The sequence below is a fragment of the Nerophis lumbriciformis genome, linkage group LG28 (genome assembly GCF_033978685.3).
Source record: "Nerophis lumbriciformis linkage group LG28, RoL_Nlum_v2.1, whole genome shotgun sequence".
In the NCBI taxonomy this organism is placed as follows: Eukaryota; Metazoa; Chordata; class Actinopteri; order Syngnathiformes; family Syngnathidae; genus Nerophis; species Nerophis lumbriciformis.
In genome coordinates, this window is record NC_084575.2 from 8,714,661 (window position 1) to 8,730,300 (window position 15,640).

Genomic DNA, 15,640 nt, shown 5'->3' on the forward strand with positions numbered 1-15,640 from the left:
GGACAACGATAAAACCCTCTGGAGGAAAGTTCTGTGGTATATATTTAAAGGGAAACATTATCACCAGACCTATGTAAGCGTCAATATATACCTTGATGTTGCAGAAAAAAGACCATATATTTTTTTAACCGATTTCCGAAATCTAAATGGGTGAATTTTGGCGAATTAAACACCTTTCTAATATTCGCTCTCGGAGCAATGACGTCACAACGTGGCGTCACATCGGGAAGCATTCCGCCATTTTCTCAAACACCGTACCTTGGAGACATCATGCCTCGTCGGTGTGTTGTCGGAGGGTGTAACAACACGAACAGGGACGGATTCAAGTTGCATCAGTGGCCCAAAGATGCGAAAGTGGCAAGAAATTGGACGTTTGTTCCGCACACTTTACCGACGAAAGCTATGCTACGACAGAGATGGCAAGAATGTGTGGATATCCTGCGACACTCAAAGCAGATGCATTTCCAACGACCCCCATTGAATCTGCCGGAGTGTGTGAGCAATTCAGGGACAAAGTACCTCGGTAGCAGGGCAAGCAATGGCGGCAGTTTGTTCCCGCAGACGAGCGAGCTAAACCCCCTATCGACCCTAGCTTCCCTGGCCTGCTGACATCAACTCCAAAACTGGACAGATCAGCTTTCAGGAAAAGAGTGCGGATGAGGGTATGTCTACAGAATATATTAATTGATGAAAATTGGGCTGTCTGCACTCTCAAAGTGCATGTTGTTGCCAAATGTATTTCATATGCTGTAAACCTAGTTCATAGTTGTTAGTTTCCTTTAATGCCAAACAAACACATACCAATCGTTGGTTAGAAGGCGATCGCCGAATTCGTCCTCGCTTTCTCCCGTGTCGCTGGCTGTCGTGTCGTTTTCGTCGGTTTCGTTTGCATACGGTTCAAACCGATATGGCTCAATAGCTTCAGTTTCTTCTTCAATTTGGTTTTCGCTACCTGCCTCCACACTACAACCATCCGTTTCAATACATGCGTAATCTGTTGAATCGCTTAAGCCGCTGAAATCCGAGTCTGAATCCGAGCTAATTTCGCTATACCTTGCTGTTCTTTCCGCCATGTTTGTTTGTATTGGCATCACTGTGTGACGTCACAGGAAAATGGACGGGTGTTTATAACGATGGTTAAAATCAGGCACTTTGAAGCTTTTTTTAGGGATATTGCGTGATGGGTAAAATTTTGAAAAAAAACTTCGAAAAATAAAATAAGACACTGGGACCTGATTTTTAATGGTTTTAACCCTTCTGAAATTGTGATAATGTTCCCCTTTAAGTATGCATGTGTGTGTACGTGAGGGTGCGTGGGTGAGGATTATATGTATTGCTCAGTTGAGAGACCCTAGTTTAGAGTTAAGTAATGTTTATACAATAAGAAAATAGTATGTTAACTAATATTAAGTTTAAGAGCAGTAAATAATACTTCCTAAAGGCCTAAAATAGGGTACATGTATTATGACTTGTGGATGGGGACAAAAATCCTGTAAAATAGTAATTAACTCAAATATGTACTGTGTCATTGAATTTAAAGGTAAATAATATTTATAAAATAAGAAAATAGTATGTAAACCAATTTTAAGTTAAAGCACATTAAATAATAATTCCCACAGTCCCTAAAAAAGGGTATGAAAATGGATGGATGGAATCTTAGAAGTGATCATTTGAAAATGTTCAAATTGAAAAATGTGCACTTAGAGAAAATATAAAAATAAAGTGTTGCATATTGATATTTATCTGTTTCTATATATATTTATTGTGAGAAATCATTAAGATGATCAGTGTCTCCACAAAGATTACTATCATTAATTATTAATAATAACAGAGTTAAAGATAAATTGAGCAAATTGGCTATTTCTGGCAATTTATTTAAGTGTGTATCAAACTGGTAGCCCCTGCGATGAGGTGGCGACTTGTCCAGGGTGTACCCCGCCTTCCGCCCGATTGTAGCTGAGATAGGCTCCAGCGCCTAAGCGGTAGAAAATGGATGGATGGAAACTGGTAGCCCTTCGCATTAATCAGTACCCAAGAAGTAGCTCTTGGTTTCAAAAAGGTTGGTGACCCCTGGTGTACATGGACCCTGAAAAAAATTATCTGATTATGACGTTCATTTTCATGCATCACACCTTAAATTGGAATACTTTACTTTGGACATGCTCAAAACCTAACATAAACGGAAAGATGTGTCATCATTTGTGCTATGGCACCATCTTTTGGACAGGTTTGGTCACTGCAGGTGCTGAAGAAGCAGTAGACTTCCACTGTAAACAAACATGGATCCGTGCATTTCTTTTTTTTTCCCCAAATATTTTTATTGAATTTTGAAGACAGTACAGTATGATGGATCATGGCAACAGCAAGTTGAGGTATCTGCACATTTTACAATATAAAACATAATAAACCCCACCCCTTACAATACCCACCCACTCAATTCCCAAGGTAATTGTCACCTAGTGCCCACAACAAATATAGACACACATGAATATATGCAAACATAGATTCAATCTAACAAAATATATTAAAGTTAAATAAATGAATAGATAAGGTCAAATAAATAAATAAATAATACATAAGATATACAATAAAATATAACGTAAAAGTAAATAAACACAAGGAATGGGGGTCGGGGGAGGTGGGGGGGGGGCTTCAGCGGTCAGCTCTGTCTAAGTTGTGATACTCGAATTGCTTGGGGTGATGTCAAGCTTGTCCCTAATAAGGTCTAAGAGGGGGCCCCAAGTTTTATGGAAAGATGACACAGATCCTTTCTGCGAGAACCGAAGCTTCTCTAATTGCAGACACCGCAAAACATCTTGTATCCAACTGTTATGGCTCGGCGGAGACGCAAGCTTCCATTTAAAAAGAATTGTACGCCTAGCCAGCAGAGTCGTTAACGCAATGACATGACGAGCGGTTGCAGGTAAACCGTCCACCTGCGGAACGCCAAAAAGGGCAGTCAGCGGGCTGGGTGTTATTGTCCTATCAAGGGCCTGCCAGTGTCAAAAATAGCAGACCAAAACTTTGAGTTTTGGACACGTCCAGAACATATGCAAATGGTCAGCTGGGGATTGTCTACAGCGGTTACAAGCTTCGCTATGGTTGGGGTATATTTTAGCCAGTCTAGCATTGGTGAAATGTGCTTTATGTAGTACCTTACATTGCATTAGACCATGCCTAGCACATATAGACGATGAATGTACCAGCCTCACAGCCTCTCTCAAACTGCCCATCGGGTATAGGTGCCCCAAGGTCATGCTCCCAGGATTCTCTGGCAAGTGAAGTGTTAAGTGGATTCAGAAGGCCGATTTCATTATATATGACAGATATCAAACGTCGTTGGTCAGAGTCAAAGGAGAGAAACCGATCGATTTCTGCTTCTGGGGGGCGGTTGGGAAAATGAGGAAATTGTTTTTTAATAAAATGCCTTGTTTGGAGGTATCGAAAGAAATTAGTATTAGGCAGATTGTATCTTGTTGACAGAGAAGCGAAGTAAGAGAACACTCCATCGTGGTACAAATCACCGCGTGCAGGGAACCATTAGACCATGCCACCTCGATATGAGCCCACGGTGGACAGGCGGCTGGGGAGACGCAGCGGACCCAGTACAGAAGTTTATTAATATTGCAGGCCCAGAAATAATTTCTAAAGTTTGGAAGTGCTAGACCACCCTCCGCCCTAGGGAGCTGTAGAATGGCTTTCCTAAGGCGGGCTGGCCTGTTTTGCCAAATGAAAGCAAGAAGTTGTTGATCAAGGCCAACAAAAAATGATTTGTTGAGACATATAGGGATGTGCTGGAAGAGATATAAACATTTTGGAAGTAAAATCATTTTTATGAGGTTAATGCGGCCAACCAGGGATAGGGGGAGGGCATCCCACCTGGCCAAGTCCGATTTACATTTGTCCAACAGTGCCTGAAATTTTTTACGGAACAGCTCTGTGGGAGAATTCGAGACGAACACACCCACATATTTATATCCGTCCTCTGAGATCTTAAAGGGGAATTGTGAGCGCGGGAGTGACCTTGCCAAATTGTTCACAAAAAATAGTTCGCTTTTCTGAATAATCAGTTTGTACCCTGACAAACGACCAAACTGATCCAGAATCGACAGTATATGGGGAAGCGAGGACAAGGGGCCCGAAACGAACAACAGAAGATCATCGGCATATAGGAAGAGTTTATGAACCCGACCGAAACGAGTGATACGCTTAAATTCCTCACGATTTTTAAGCCAAATAGCAAGCGGTTCATTGGCTAGATTAAACAACAAGGGTGAAAGCGGACATCCCTGACGGGTCCCACGCTGGAGAGGGAAATAAGCTGAACGGATGCCGTTAGTATGTACGGAGGCAAGTGGAGTCTCGTACAGGACTCTAACCCAACAAATACATTTAGGATCAAAACCAAATTTCTCCATAATAAAAAATAAGTAGCCTCACTCCACCCTATCGAACGCCTTCTCCGCGTCCAGCGCCACCACAACCTCCGGAGTATCAGATGGTGGAGAGAGAACTATATTCAACAATCTTCTAGTATTAAATAATGGATGCCTGCCCAGCGTGAAACCTGTCTGATCAGCCGAAATTATTAAGAGCATCACGGCTTGGAGACGTATAGAGAGAACCTTCACCAGAATCTTGCAGTCCACGTTCAAAAGTGAGATCGGTCTGTAGTTACCACTAGAGGTAGCATCGCTGTCTTTCTTAAGAACTAATGAAATGGAAGCTTCTGACAGAGTCCTTGGTAAGCGGCCGGCATTGAAGGATTCATTGAACATTCTTGCTAAAATGGGGGATAACAGTAATGATTAAGCCTTGTAAAATTCAACTGTGAAGCCATTTTGCATAGATCGAATTGCCTCCTGTATCTCTGACGAGGAGACGGGTCTACCCAGCTCCCTGGCAATGTTTACATCAATTCAAGGATATGTTAATGAATCGAGGGAGTTGGGGAAAATCGCAGAGACAGGAGAGCACTCAGAAGTGTGTAATTTAGTGTAAAATTCCCCAAAACACCTATTAATGTCCACTGGATCGGAAGTATAACTACCATCGAGTGGTCTAATTTTGGGAATCGACCACGATGCGCTAGCAGCCCGGGCCCGTTGAGCTAAAAGTCGGCCGGCCTTGTCTCCATGTTCATAGAAGCATTGTTTGGATTGTCGCAGTTGTCTCTCTACTATGTGCGTCATAAGCAGGTCATGTTCCGAATGTAACAAAATACGTTTCTTATACATGGTTGGAGATGGACAAACAGCGTATACACTGTCGAGGTCAAGGAGTTCTTTAGCTATTTCCGTCAGCCTAGCCCTCTCAGTCCTCCTCATCCTGGAAATATAGGATATCACCTGTCCTCGGATAGTAGCCTTAAGTGCTTCCCACAAAGTGCTATTCCCAATGTCAGGGGTGTCATTAAACTCAATAGAGGCACGAATTTCTGTTTCAACAAAATATTTGAACTTAATATCTGAAAGCAAGTGAGAGCTGAACCTCCACATTGTTACACCTTGCGGAAATTGAATGTCGACTGAGATTGGCGCGTGGTCAGAGACGGCTTTCGGGTGGTAGTCGCATGCATTAACACAATGTAAGAGATTGTTATCTATTAAAAACAAATCAATACGGAAAAACGAATGGTGAACGTGCGAGAAGAATGAAAATGCCTTCCCATACAGGTTCCTGAATCTCCAGGAATCCGAAAGTCTTACTTGGTTTGCATAAGTTGACACAGCCTCTGCTGCTTTGGATAGCGTATTTTGGGTATGGGAGGATCGATCAAGAATCGCATCCTGGACTAAGTTAAAATCCCCGCCTATGATTATGCGGTGGCTATCAACGTTGGGGATCGTAGCAAAAAGTCTTGTGAAAAAAGTGTCATCATCCCAGTTAGGTGCATACACAGAGACTAAAATCACCAGTGTGTTCTGTAACGTGCCCGAAACCACAACATAGCGACCCTCATTATCTTCTATAACGTCTGCTGGCTCAAACATAACACGCTTATGGATAATTATGGTGAACCCCTAGCAGAAAATTTGGAATGGAATAAATGGCTTATGCAAGACCTCTTAATATGGAGAATTTCTGATGTCTTCAGGTGTGTTTCTTGCAGAAACATTATGTCCCCTTTAAAGGCCTACTGAAACCCACTACTACCGACCACGCAGTCTGATAGTTTATATATCAATGATGAAATCTTAACATTGCAACACATGCCAATACGGCCGGGTTAACTTATAAAGTGCAATTTTAAATTTCCTGTGAAACTTCCAGGTTGAAAACGTCTAGGTATGATGATGTATGCGCGTGACGTCGATGGTTGAAACGGAAATATTGGGACGCCATTGTATCCAATACAAAAAGCTTAGTTTTCATCGCAAAATTCCACAGTGTTCTGGACATCTGTGTTGGTGAATCTTTTGCAATTTGTTTAATGAACAATGGAGACTGCAAAGAAGAAAGCTGTAGATGCGATCGGTGTATTAGCGTCTGGCTACAGCAACACAACCAGGAGGACTTTGACTTGGATAGCAGACGCGCTATCCGACGCTAGCCGCCGACCGCATCGATGATCGGGTGAAGTCCTTCGTCGCTCCGTCGATTGCTGGAACGTAGGTGAGCTTCGGTGTTGATGAGGAGATGAGGGTTGGCGTAGGTGGAGAGCTAATGTTTTTATCATAGCTCTGTCGAGGTCCGTAGCTAAGTTAGATTCAATGGCGTCGTTAGCAACAGCATTGTTAAGCTTCGCCAGGCTGGAAAGCATTAACAGTGTAGTTACAGTGTAGGGACGGCGTGGCGCAGTGGAAGAATGGCTGTGCACGACCCGAGGGTCCCTGGTTCAATCCCCACCTAGTACCAACCTCGTCATGTCCGTTGTGTCCTGAGCAAGACACTTCACCCTTGCTCCTGATGGGTGTTGGTTAGCGCCTTGCATGGCAGCTCCCTCCATCAGTGTGTGAATGTGTGTGTGAATGGGTAAATGTGGAAGTAGTGTCAAAGCGCTTTGAGTACCTTGAAGGTAGAAAAGCGCTATACAAGTACAACCCATTTACAGGTCCATGGTTTAATAGTATTGTTGATTTTCTGTCTATCCTTCCAGTCAGGGGTTTATTTCTTTTGTTTCTATCTGCAGTTAAGCCCGATGCTATCACGTTAGCTCCGTAGCTAAAGTGCTTCACCGATGTATTGTCGTGAAGATAAAAGTCACTGTGAATGTCCATTTCGCATTCTCGACTCTCATTTTCAAGAGGACATAGTATCCGAGGTGGTTTAAAATACAAATCCGTGATCCACAATAGAAAAAGGAGAGAGTGTGGAATCCAATGAGCCCTTGTACCTAAGTTACGGTCAGAGCGAAAAAAGATACGTCCTGCACTGCACTCTAATACTTCACTCTCACGTTCTTTATCCACAAATCTTTCATTCTGGCTCAAATTAATGGGGTAATCGTCGCTTTCTCGGTCCCAATCGCTCTCGCTGCTGGTGTAAACAATGGGGAAATGTGAGGAGACTTTCAACTTGTGACGTCACGCTACTTCCGGTACAGGCAAGGCTTTTTTTTTATCAGTGACCAAAAGTTGCGAACTTTATCGTCGTTGTTCTATACTAAATCCTTTCAGCAAAAATATGGCAATATCGTGAAATGATCAAGTATGACATATAGAAAGTATCTACTATCCCCGTTTAAATTTTAAAAAAATCATTTCAGTAGGCCTTTAAGACACTGCAACCGAGTTAAGACCTTACCAATTTTGACAGCGTTGTTCATGCCTTTGGTGTTCCAAGAGATGATACGCACTCCGCCACTCGTCATCCTACCAGCATCCGCCATCTATTAGACCCCAACAGTAAATCTGTATGACACGCCTTAGACCCCACGGGGAGGGACAGGAGGGAGAGAGGGAAGGTACAGCAGCAAAAAAGAAAATAACAAAGTAGTACAAAACACCAAGGTAAGAAAAATTAAGGAATAACAAAAAAAATAAAACTAAATAAAAACTAGTAATGACAGAAAGACACATTTCAACAAACCCCAACAGATTAGAATGCAATTTCCCTTACTACCCACCCTAAATAAGAACCTAATCTGAGCTATTTTGCTCTTGCTTAGCCTTACTTGACTAATGCTAACTTCCGGAGTCTCCTCCCTTACAGTAACAGTAATCAACTCCATAAGGCGAAATAAGAATTAAAATGAGCCTACGCTCGCGAGACACATCCCAACCTGAGTGTATAATAATATAGGAAATATTAAACCGAAATAAACAAACAAGGCACATAAGCAGCGTTGGCTCAACACCAAAATGTACAGTGCACCAATAGCTTTAGTGATGTATTTTGGAACAAGGAGTGCCTCATAACGTACGTACCAATGACTAGATCAAATTAAAACAAATTTGGATGGCACCAGACCTTAATAGAACCCCCAAACTGATGGAAATAATTGAGGTTAAACATAATCAAATAGCTTGGCCCCTCAGACAAAAAAAGGAGAAAGAACGCCCGGTACAGAACGAAAAAAACAAACAAAACAAAAATAGTCACGATTGTCCATGTTGGAAATTATGTGACCACCGTTAGCCAGTGTGTGAGTTGCAACATTGCTTCCTATTACGAGCACACATCTAAAGTGGTGGTCAGGGCTTAGAGCAGCAAAACCAACAAAGGCCCACAGTGTCCACAGTGAATGCAAAGTTGTCATAAGTCAGGCCTCTAAAAAAGTTGAACTTATAGTATTTATTCCAGGAGCTGCACAGCAAGGTGCAAATTGTTGTCATGTCCAGCCGTTTTGTAGGGGTAAATAGCCGTCCAAGCCCATCAGGTATCTTGCGTGCGGATTGATGTCAAGAAGTCCTTCGCCTCTGTAACCGATCTGAATCTCTTCTTACCACCATCCTTCGTTACTATAACAAGCCTGGCCGGGAACAATAATACTGGTCGTAGGCCCATTTGGTAGAGCTCCGACATCACATTGCGGTATTTTTGGCGTTGTTCCACCGCTTCAGGTGTGTAGTCCTCGTAGATGGTGACGGGGTACCCTCGGTATTGTAGCTTGCCTCTCCTGGCCCTGTCCTCGCGGATAATTCTCTCCTTCACCTGGTACTTGTGTAGCCGTATCAGAACGGGCCTCGCTCTCTGGTCTGGCTTCGGCTTGCTAGCGAGTGTCCGATGGGCCCGGTCGTACACCAGCGGTGATTCAAAGAAATCCTCATCAAAAATCTCCTTCAGTAGCTCCGCAAAAAAGGTAGTTGGACGTGGCCCCTCCGCGGACTCTGGTATGCCGATCACTCGGATGTTATTTCGTCGCCTCCGGGATTCGAGGTCGCTAACTTTAGCCAGCTTAGCTTCGATCTCCGTTAGCTTAGCACATGTTGCTTCCAATGCTAGCAGGCGTTTGTCTTGCAAGGTAGCATTTTCCTCGAGTGAAGTAATTTTCTGAGAGTGTTCAGAGACCCTGGTGTGTACATTATTAATCTTTGTCTCGAGTGTAGAAATTGCTGTAATGAAGTCCGCGTAGAGGGCCTGGCGGTGTTCTTCCAGAAGACTAGCTATAACCGACATGTTGACTTCACCGCCACCCCCGTCAGAGGAGTTAGGCTCGGCACCGATATCTCTGGCGCTCCGCTTTGTCGAGTGAGTTGGCATTTCTTGCTGGTTGCAACTCCGGAGTAATATAATCACCCGCTCGCTGGCTTGTTGGCGTAGTTTATGGAGTTTTAAAAGATTGGCAATGTAAAAAGTTATGGGAGGGAGACTCAACACGTGTCTACTCCATCTTGCCCAAACCGGAAGTCGGATTTTGTGCATTTCTACTTGTCAGATGTTGTCGCTGTATTTATTTATAATTTTTTTCCTTCTGTTAACTACTTTTGTTTTACCTCTCTTTTTGAAATAGAACTGTTCTGAGCTTTTTATGTTGTGATTATCTACAGGTTGCGGCGCATCTTCATGTTACGAAATTTTGCATGTTTGAGGCTAGCAGTTAGCACTTGGAGTAGGTGTAATTTCATTTATGAAACAGCTTGTTAAGACGACAACTGGATCCCTTCTTTTATTGTTACATCGACACGTGACACTCCAGACTATACTTTTGTTTTTGATAGTCTCGTTTTAAAGCAACAACCTCAGGTCTCGTTTTAAAGCAACAAACTCAACAGCATATAATGCTACTTCTGCACATGTTGAATGGGGGAAGACAGCAGCAAGACCATTGCTTCCTTCTGACACTATTAAAATTAGTCCTCCCCGCTCCACCCCCAAAGTGAATGCAAAGCATACTTGATCAACAGCCATACAGATCACACTGAGGGTGGCCGTATAAACAACTTTAACACTGTTACAAATATGCGCCACACTGTGAACCCACACCAAACAAGAATGACAAACACATTTCGGGGGAACATCCGCCCCGTAACACAACATAAACACAACAGAACAAATACCCAGAACCCCTTGCAGCACTAACTCTTCCGGGACACTACAATATAGACCCCCGCTACCACCAAACCCCGCCCCCCATACTTGCCCAAGGTTGGCAAGTATGCCCTAACCCTAACCAAATAACTCTAAATTAAGTCTTTGTTACTTAGAATATATTACCCATACTAAAGTGTTACCAAAAACATATAACTTTGTCTTGAATTTGAAAAAAAAAAACATTTTATTTTTCACTAAAGAAGGGTTCGGTGAATGCGCATATGAAACTGGTGGGGTTTGGTACCTCCAACAAGGTAAAGAACCACTGGTCTAAGGAGACCGAGGTGTCTGATACCTGCTCATTCAGCCAAGACACTGTGAAGCCCGTCCGTCCCGGCGCTCAGCGCTAGCTCCGCAGCCCTGTCTCTTCATCCGCATCTCCTCCAGTCTCTCCAAATGGACTCTGGTGTGGCAGAGACCCAGCAGCTGGTCTCCACTTGGTCTACAACCAAGATGACCCCTTACACACTATAAAAATGACAAAATTAAAAATGACGCATACCTCCGGTTATAGGTCATAATCATTATGATGTATTGACTACAAATCAGATTTATTAATAAAAACTACAAAAATAGAATGGCTACTGGATATGACATATGCTTCCGGGTTCCGGTTTAGGGTTAAAACCACCCAAAATCGGTGGTATGTATAAGCCACGCCCCCATTAACTTTTGACCCCACAGAATCCTCCGCGGGCAACCCCTATGGCCCCCATCTTTTGGAAATACATATTACCACTAAAGGTCCTGAAATCAGAACTCTACAATTATTACAAAACTCAGCTGCACGTGTGCTGACAAGGACCAGAGGGCAGGAGCACATTACACCAGTTTTTAAAGTCGCTGCATTGTCTCCATGCCCACTTCAGGGTAGATATTAAAGTTCTATTATTAGTTTTTAAATGTCTTAATGGCTTTGCACCTTCTTATCTATCTGACCTGCTTTTAGTGTATCAACCCGCGTAGATCCTGACATTCTCTGGCACCAAACATTTATCCTTACCGGTGTACCCCGCCTTCCACCCGAATGCAGCTGAGATAGGCTTCAGCACCCCCCGCAACCCCGAACGGGACAAGCGGTAGAAAATGGATGGATGGATGAAAATACTAGAACAAAGACGAGCGGTGAGGCGCCATTTAGCCAACTATGGCCCCCACCTGCAGTACAGCCTGCCAAAGAGCCCCTCAGCACTAAAGAGACCGTTGATATTTAACAAAAAAGGTTAAAGACATACCTTTTTAATCAGGCTTTTTACTGATCATGTCAAACTCTTCTTAGGTTCTCCATTTTTATTGTGTTATTTTCTATTTTAAATATTGCTATATTAATATTACTACTAATATTCTCTCAAGTATACATTTTTATTCATGGATGGATGGATGTCTTATAGAATTTTTTTTTAGATGCCGTTAATTGTAGTTATTCTCCTGTGTGGGCTCAAATATGGGCTTTTTTTCCCTCAATCCCCAGTTATTTTTAATGTTAGACACACTTGCAAAAGTTACATTAGGAACGTCACATTTACACTTACGCAATTCAATATCAGCATGTTCGAAAATGAGTAGGAAGAGGCTAAGCTTCTTCAATGCGACGCCTTCTCGTCTCAGCTTCATTTACCTTAACGATGTCCTAGTTACAATTTTGACTGGACTGCTGCAACTTCCTCATGTCAAACATTGTTCCTTTTCTCTTGTAACAGTGCAATCATACCAAAAAGGCTACACTACAATTATTCCTCTGCTTCCTCTGCATCCTCGGCATCCTCTGTGTTTTGATGCTGAGTCTTCATTACGACTGGCTGAGGGAATCCTCGTTTTTAGCTGCTTCCTCCTCCAAAAAGTCCAAGCAACACAATGTAACCATCCTGCAGTGGCACTGGCCCTATGACAAGGTTTTGAATTTCACCCAGGACATCTGCTGGAAAGGCTTTGGCATCCCAAACTGCAGGGTTGTGACACAGAGGTCCTTGTTTTCAGAGGCGGACGTGGTGGTGTTCTTTAACCGAGAGCTTAGCATTAACAAGGAGAAACTGCCCCTAGAGCTTCCCAGACCGCCAGGCCAGAGGTGGGCTTGGATGACCATGGAGGCGTCTGTGCGCAACGGAGACCGGAGACGATTTGCAGGTTTGTTCAACCTCACTGTGCACTTCAGGAGGGACGCAGATGTTAGCATACCATACGGTGGACTTCTACCACAGGACTCTAAAACTCCAATGGAAAACATCCAATGGAAAAAAACAGATCTGGTCTGCTGGGTGGTCAGCAACTACCAAGAGTCGTACAAAAGAAGCCAAGTGTACAAAGAACTCAGCGCTGTCGTCCCCGTGAAGGTCTACGGACGGTGGGCAAATGTTCCTCTTGCGCCCAAAGACCTTCTTCCCACCCTATCTCGCTGCTATTTCTATTTAGCCTTCGAGAACACCATCGCCAAAGATTACATCTCCGAGAAGCTGTGGAGGAATTCTTACCAATCTGGGGCGGTTCCGGTCGTCCTGGGAGCATCTGTGCAAGATTACGAGGCTGTGGCGCCGCCTCACTCGTTCATCCACGTTGACCAGTTTGCGTCGGTGAAAGAGCTTGGCAAGTATCTGCAGCAGCTGGCGGGCGACGTCAAGCACTATCGCGAGTATCTGCAATGGAGGAGAGAGTGGAAGGTGGAATTGCACAACAACTTGAAGTGGAGATTGTGTCAGATCTGTTTGCGGTATCCCAGCTTCCCTCCGCACAAGGTCTACGATGACCTGGAGGCCTGGGATAACGTTGTGTAGGAGGGAGGGAGGGAGAGAGAGAGACGTATGCTGCAATGTTTAGTCAGTCAGATTATACCTCCTTTAAATACAACAACTTTTCATTTGTGGAATTAGAACAAGTGTGTCTGTTTTCTGCTGTAAATTGTGAACTTGTATTTAGGTTCCGTGTTTTGGTTTGTTAACTGTGAAAAATTAGAACACAACACACATATGTATATCATAACATCATATATATAACAACACATGGATCTCACTCTAAATAAGCAAAAAAAAAAAAACCAAGATGACAGGTAATGAAATATACAATATTACTGGGTCAAAAAAAAAATAGACATCACAATCAAAGCTAAAGACACCACTGATACAGCTTTCAAAACTCTGATACCAATGATAATGATGTATTTTTCTTTATGGCATTGATGCACATGTGAATGTTTGATGTGTTTGATTCTTGATATTATGTGACATGCATAAAATATATTAGAGTTAAGTCATCTGATGCAAATGCAATGGACAAGAAGTACAAGAATGGAATTATAATGAGTAAAGACCGTAGAGACCACTGGTATGTAATTACTATTGTTGGTCCTAAGATACAGTTGGATATAAATACTATGTATATTGATGGATTTTTACGAAGTATTAAATGGTTACTGCGAGTAGTGTTTGATGCTATCCCTCTTTGATTTAAAATGTCTTTAAAAATGTTGCCTATCATTCACAATCCTTATGTATGACAAACACACATGTTTTTCATTTTTTTAAATGGATTCTGACTATTAAATAAACGGGTGTAAAAGTCAGCTTACAATAGAGCCTATTGGAGGCGATTCTAAAGATTGGGCCAAAGTGAGGTTGGAAATGTTTGTAAATTTTGGAAGTTGTCTTCTCAATACTTTGTCACTATATTTATTGTACAATAACTGAAGTACACATTTCTAGAAATGTCTTGTATTTTCAGAATATTGAGGAATGTTTATTCCTCTCCCCGAATGTGTCACTATCGAAACAGCAATAAATTACGAATAAAAAATATTATGCTAAGCTGTTACTATGGTTACTTCCCTTGTGCAGAGATTATTTTTAAATAATTGAAGTTTTTCACAATAAAATCCATAAAAATGATTTTTTTCAACAATATTTCTTACTTCAATATATGCAATCTTTTTTTCTGAAATGCAAAGCAAAATTGATTTCAGAGTTAATGATTTATGAAATTGAGCATACACTTAACCAATCGGTAAAATATTTTAATTGATAATTCAATTCTCTGTCTTTTCTTTGTAAACGCCGAGTGTTTCGGTAGTGACTGCACATGTTTCTGTAGTGACCACTATTTTGTTTGCAAGGTTGTATCATAATCCCTCAAATGTATTGCTTAATATTAACTTATTCATGCTTGATGTTGGATATATTACAAACGCTTATATTTTGTGGTCAATAAAATCATTTGTTTTCGGAGTAAACTTAATATCAGTTGAAAATAAGTACCCACATGGGTTCAGTATTCAGTGGCAGCACAGTGTGGCAGTGGGTAGCGCTCGTGCCTCACAGCGAGAAGGTCCTGGGTTCCATCCCCAAGCTCGGGGTCTTTCTGCATGGAGTTTGCATGTTCTCCCTGGGACTGTGTGTACTTTGGCTTCCTCCCACCTCCAAAGACATGCACCTGGGAATAGGCGTATTGACAACACTAAATTGTCCCTCAAAACAAACAGCTACAGTGACCAGGAAGGTCGACACTGGAGCAGGGGAGGTGAGGAGAAACAGAGCTCACCTTCAGGCTCTCCCTGAGCCACAGCTCCAGCCACAGTCGGCTCCACAAGAGCCCCCAACCCCACAAAAGGAACACATAACAGAGAGGGAAGCAACACCAGGTACACCAATCAGAGAGCAGGTAACCCAGAAACCGAAAGCAAGAGATTCTCCAAGATGGCAGGTAAAGCCACCGGGGTGGCTTAAAGACTATGTCTCGTGAAAGGACAGGACATAACGAAACACATCTTGTGTAATGTTGAAGCTTAAAAAAAAAAAAGCCAATTACTGTTTGACTGTAAGTTGGCAACACTGTTGTTGTTTTGTTTTGTTGTTTTTTTCTTTCTCAGGGAGAAATGAGGATGGTAAGGAATTTGTTATGCAATTCTCATACATAATGCCTTTATAGGGTGTTAGGTTGATTCATAATAAATGGTGATGCTTATATATAATTACATTGCAATGATTGTTCATTCCTTGTTGTACATTGGAGAAGGGGAGATGTAGTGGATGTTCCTTATGGGCATCCGTAGTTGTGTATGTATGTTCGGGGCATGCGCAGTTGGTTCAGTAAAGTCTACACCACTGAAGTGGACAGCCGAGTGTGTGTCACTGATTTCATGTAGGAAATACAACGGAAATGCAGGGATATGTTATAGGTG

The 15,640-nt window shown here is 42.5% G+C and overlaps 1 protein-coding gene and 1 long non-coding RNA gene across 2 annotated transcripts in view; one reads left to right on the forward strand and one right to left on the reverse strand.

Moving 5' to 3' along the window:
* Nucleotides 1–13,468, reverse strand: part of LOC133570821 (uncharacterized) — a 27,193-nt gene extending 13,725 nt beyond the window's left edge. The window contains exons 1-2 of the long non-coding RNA XR_012051408.1: nt 12,945–13,468; nt 10,772–10,944 (exon numbers count right to left, since the gene is read on the reverse strand). This is a non-coding gene — a long non-coding RNA (uncharacterized lncRNA). The remainder of the gene's footprint in view (nt 1–10,771; nt 10,945–12,944) is intronic.
* Nucleotides 1–14,324, forward strand: part of LOC133570822 (alpha-(1,3)-fucosyltransferase 7-like) — a 34,551-nt gene extending 20,227 nt beyond the window's left edge. Inside the window, exon 2 of the mRNA XM_061923542.1 lies at nt 12,177–14,324. Within this exon, the coding sequence (XP_061779526.1) occupies nt 12,177–13,244 (1,068 nt within the window). The 3' untranslated portion in view covers nt 13,245–14,324. The remainder of the gene's footprint in view (nt 1–12,176) is intronic.
* Nucleotides 14,325–15,640: the final 1,316 nt, after the last annotated feature.